This window comes from Rhincodon typus, chromosome 15, assembly GCF_021869965.1.
Source record: "Rhincodon typus isolate 14 chromosome 15, sRhiTyp1.1, whole genome shotgun sequence".
Lineage (NCBI taxonomy): Eukaryota > Metazoa > Chordata > Chondrichthyes > Orectolobiformes > Rhincodontidae > Rhincodon > Rhincodon typus.
The window spans coordinates 45,459,798-45,464,536 of record NC_063346.1 but is presented as its reverse complement, the minus strand read 5'-3'; the positions used below and the strand labels follow the sequence as shown (position 1 = coordinate 45,464,536).

General features: G+C 40.0%; 1 protein-coding gene across 1 annotated transcript in view; it reads right to left on the bottom strand.

Annotated features, from left to right (window-relative positions):
• LOC125485049 (rho family-interacting cell polarization regulator 1-like) overlaps positions 1 to 4,739 on the bottom strand; it is a 28,771-nt gene that overhangs the window by 2,503 nt on the left and 21,529 nt on the right. The window contains exon 4 of the mRNA XM_048605991.1: positions 3,353 to 3,482. Within this exon, the coding sequence (XP_048461948.1) occupies positions 3,353 to 3,482 (130 nt within the window). The remainder of the gene's footprint in view (positions 1 to 3,352; positions 3,483 to 4,739) is intronic.

Sequence of the window (4,739 nt, the reverse complement as noted above, 5' to 3'; positions counted from 1 at the left end):
GTGTGTGGGGGGGGCGTTGGGGGGGGGGGGGGAATGGGGGGGGGGAGGGGGGTGCTAACTGGCTGATCTTAAAGGCCTGATTTTTGTTCAAAATTATCCCATATGCAACCTGCTTGCGCAACTGACTCTATTCCTACTTATGGTAGGAACTATTGTAATTGTCAATTGATTAGACTGTTCTGGATCATTACAAGAATTGCACCATCTTCCAGGTCTCTCCAGTGTGCATCCTGAGCAGAACTTAATTGGTAACCATCTCCCTTGCCAATGCTTACTTATATCTGAAATCATGAAATAGAGATTTTTTTTTAAAAAAGCAGATTCTGGCTACAAAATAACTGCACTCCAGATACTGTACCACAGGCACGGGAATAGGAAAAAAGGTTATTACACCCAATCTATAGTGACAATAATCCTAATGAAGGACTAGCCATGGACAGTAACCATCAAGACTTGCACTAGATTCTAGTTTCTGATTGCAGGCCTCAGGAAGGACACATCGTTGCATTAATAACTCCGATTCTGCTCATCAAAAGAAAAACCTTTTAGAACAAGTTCATGAAGGAGTAGCTGCACTTTCTTGCCAATGGCAACAAAGGACTTTTAAACTGTAAATTAAGGCAATTTATCCTACAATTAAATCATGAATAAAGCATATCATTTCTCGCTTCTCATATCTTTTTTAGGATCCGCTTTACTACCCACCATACACTGCCTAGACAAAAGGACAACCTGGCACTCTGTTGCTACAGTTGGGTCATCAACGCTGTATAAGTAGACGCCAGGAAGTGTACCAGAGACTGACTCTTACAGGGAATTTAAAAAGTGACTCTCCTCTAATTGAAAGGATATGCAGTGAACCAAAGCTATGCTTCAAAGCTTGCAGATGTTATTTATTTCCTTGTGGAATAATGATATGTAAAATAAGTTTAGTAGGCCTGTTGAATGTCATAAGGGAGATTTTAGGATCATGCACTCAGTCAGGAAGAAGTTAAAAGCCCAGATTTTCCACTTGGATAAGATCCTGATTGAAAACAAAATTTAGCGAGGCACAGTTCTCTAATTGTATCCATTGCAGTTTCTGGGATTTGCTAGTGTGGGAAATGTTTTCTCCACGGTTGCAATGTCAATAGATACAGCTTTCCCTAGTATCCTGTGGAGAACAAAATTAGCTGTCCTTACCTGCTCTGATCTACATATGACTCCAGGCCAACAGCAATGTTGACTCTTAACTGCCCTCTGAAGTGGTCTAGCAATCCACTCCGTTGTCAAGAAGGTGGCTCAGCACAAGAGCAACCAGGAATGGGCACTGAGTACTGTTTTTGCCAATGATGCCCTCATCCCATGAATGAATAAAATTGATCTGAAATAACGCAACATTCTAACAGCCATAAAAATTAGTTAAAAATTGAAGAGCCTTGGCCCCACATAATGTGACTACGACATTTGTAAGAATATAAATTAAGAAATTAATCATGACAAATGTGACAGAAATAAGCTACACAAAGTCAGAACAAAACTGCTAGGCAGTTTTGAGCCTGTGAACATCTCTCAACCATTAAAAAAAATTCTGAACTGCTTCCTCACAATTTAAACTCTGATTTGAGTCCCTTAATTGGTTTATCCCCAACAATCTGGTTCATTGCCATTCCAGTGTGCAACAGGAGATTTTTTAAATTAATATCAACTTGGAGAATACTCCAAAGACAAAGTTTAGAAACTGAGCAGAAAGCAGCATAACCCAGAACAAAGCCTTTTGGAAGAAGTTAAATGGGGTGTTTGATGCTTCAGCAAGTTTAACCAGTGACTGACCAAGTCAGAAAAGCCCCAAGTGCCATCCTAGTACATAGGAGAAGCTGAAGTGGGGCAGTGGAGGAGGATATTACCATCGATGCCAGCATCACCACCAGATAATATTTGCAAATGACATATGCTGCTGATTCATCTTGTATAGTTCAAAATGGGGCTGCAGTATGTTCATTTTCAAGTGTTACCATTTATTTTTGCTAGTTTTCCCTTTCGGGCAGGCTGGTGACACCTTTTGGGAGAGCAGGAGGGTAACAAGATAATGAGCAACAGATAATAAAAACAGTGCTAAATTTAAACACAATGTGCAGGCACTGAACTGGATTGAGGAAATGCTCCACCCAATACATTCATAGGTTGACCATTACCTAACCTCCACAGGCAAACTACCAGAACATGTGCCAAGTGTTAAAGAACGACACAACCAGACAAACGATAAACAGTTCCTAGGACGGAGAGAAACCAATTACTTCATAAACTCAAATTAAAACAAATTTTACGCAAAATATTTTCAAACCATGTCGAGAGATGAAACAAATGGGTAATAAAATCGAGCAGACAGGTTATGTCCTAATTTGTATAAATTATAGCCATGCACACAGAGGCCACTGTGCGCCTGGGTCATAACCCAGACACCAATCAGACCACTGATTACCTTGTACCTTCCAGACAGCACAACAGGAATGTTCCTGTCCATCAACAGCACTAACATATTAAAAACACAATTGTTTGGATGCGCCATTTTCATCATTTAGGAATTTGAACAATGAAACCATGAAGTTAAATTTCAGCTCTTTGATATTGTAGACTTTCAACAGAGATTCATTGTTTAGTATTAACTGGTAAAAGTACATCATGAGAACAGTGAAGCCAAAATAAAAATGACAACCTTCCAATTGAAATTACTGGTTATAAACCAACAGAATTATAACTTGTGATTATAAGGGTAAATGTTGGGAAACACTAGGTTAACTACCTCCTGAATTACACACATCTTAATACCTCAGACTGCTTAAGTAGACCTGAATGGTGTCATTTATTAACAACTTCAGTCAGTAAGTGGCTTTCACAGCATGCCCTCTCCCATACTGGTTTCCCTTTGTAAGCTAGTTTCATTGTCACTATGGCAACTTGGCAATAAGATTGTGCAAGCCATACCAATGACTTTAATGTGTGTAGCATATAAAAGGATAGGTCTTTATTCTCCCTTTCAGAAGTGTGCACACTCAGTCCTTTTCTATGCAGCACAGTCACCGTTCTGTCATAGCTGATGACCCCACTCCTCAGTAGCTCCATATAAATGCCAAGCTACCCATTCGTAAATCATACAATGTCAACTCCAAACCAAGGCGCCAATCTGAAGATTATAGAAATTAAAACAACAAACCAACTGCACTGTACAAAACATCATTTGCTACTTGCTGTTTTGATCGTATAGGTTACGATCTGGAAATACAGATTACAAGAAATAAAAGCAGTCTGGTCAGTTCTGTGATGGAATATACAACAACAGCACGTGCAGGTGAACTTCCTCAGAGAGGCTTACATAAAAGGCCTGTTCCCGCAGGGATGGGGTATCTGGAGGACTCTGGTTGTATGTGGAGAACCGTTTGTTCACAGTGGGCACTTTGTTGACAGTGCTGGCAGCAGATGTTTGATCATCTTTGTCAAATGGACTGAAAGAGACAGAACAAATGAGCTAAAGACATGCAGAAGTATGCTTAATATTTTAAATTATACTGCAAGCTCACCAAAATCATACTTTTTGCACTCTAATTACTTCAGTAATCTTTCACTCTCTCAATTCAAGCTTTCAGTTCAGATACAATACAAAATTGTATGCTAACAGTGGGATGTGATTAATTTATGCCGATCTTGGTGCACTCATTAAGAGCTGACAAAGTTCTTCAGAGATCGATTACAGCTTTCCAGTTAACAACTGGTACAAACTAATTGGTTTCTATTTGACCCCTTGACTGACTGTGGACTCGTGCAAAGCAAGGTCAAATATGAGCCTGAATGCTCTATTCCTGACATTACAAACCTGGGAGGAAAGGATTAAACTGGTGATAGATTAGTGGATTAATTTGCTTTTGTTTTCATATACCGAATTATAATGGCCATTTACCAAACTCACTACAGGAGCAGAAGAGGTAGGCCACTCTGTCTGCGTGTGTGTGTGTGTGTGTGTGTGTGTGTGTGTGTGGGGGGGGGCGTTGCAGGGGGGTTGGACTTGCACTTGAAATAATAACTCTAAATACTTCAGATTTGAGATTAAAAGCTGACACAACCAATGAACTTTCAAATAAACAAGCATTCTCACAAAGGCCAAGATTCAGCAACAGTGCCAGAGAACCTCTTGTTTGGTGGGCTACCCAACATCCTGATTTATTCATTGATCAACTTGTTCTCTTACATTTTATAAGATCAGCAATAAAGTGATTAAGAATTGATCACCGAGTCCATGAATATTTTCCCCTCTTTGACTCATGGGAAACAAAACTTTCCATAACCTCTTCCTTTCCATTGTGTGCACGTGTGCATGTGCATGAATGTTTTTTTGGGGGAGGGGATGTTAGATTATTTACCAAAAGAACAAGTAGTAACATCTTTCATATAACCTGCACGCAGACAACTGCAGTTCTGATGACAGAACCTGAACATAAAACCACTGAGAAAAAAAGGCTAACAATCAGCAGTAATTAATGTTTTAAAATGGATCAGAACTATTCAAGTGAGGGGACAGAAAGCTGCTTGCAAGGTGGGGACATGTCAGAATCAAGTACAGAAGCAGGTGCAGCCCATGTGACCCAATGAGCTGGGGTCACAGCCTACAATTTGCAAGCCCTGCTTCGTATACTTGAAACAAGACAAACATAACCAACATCCAGAACTTCCAATTCCCCGGTCCCCAACACCTCATCTTTACCATG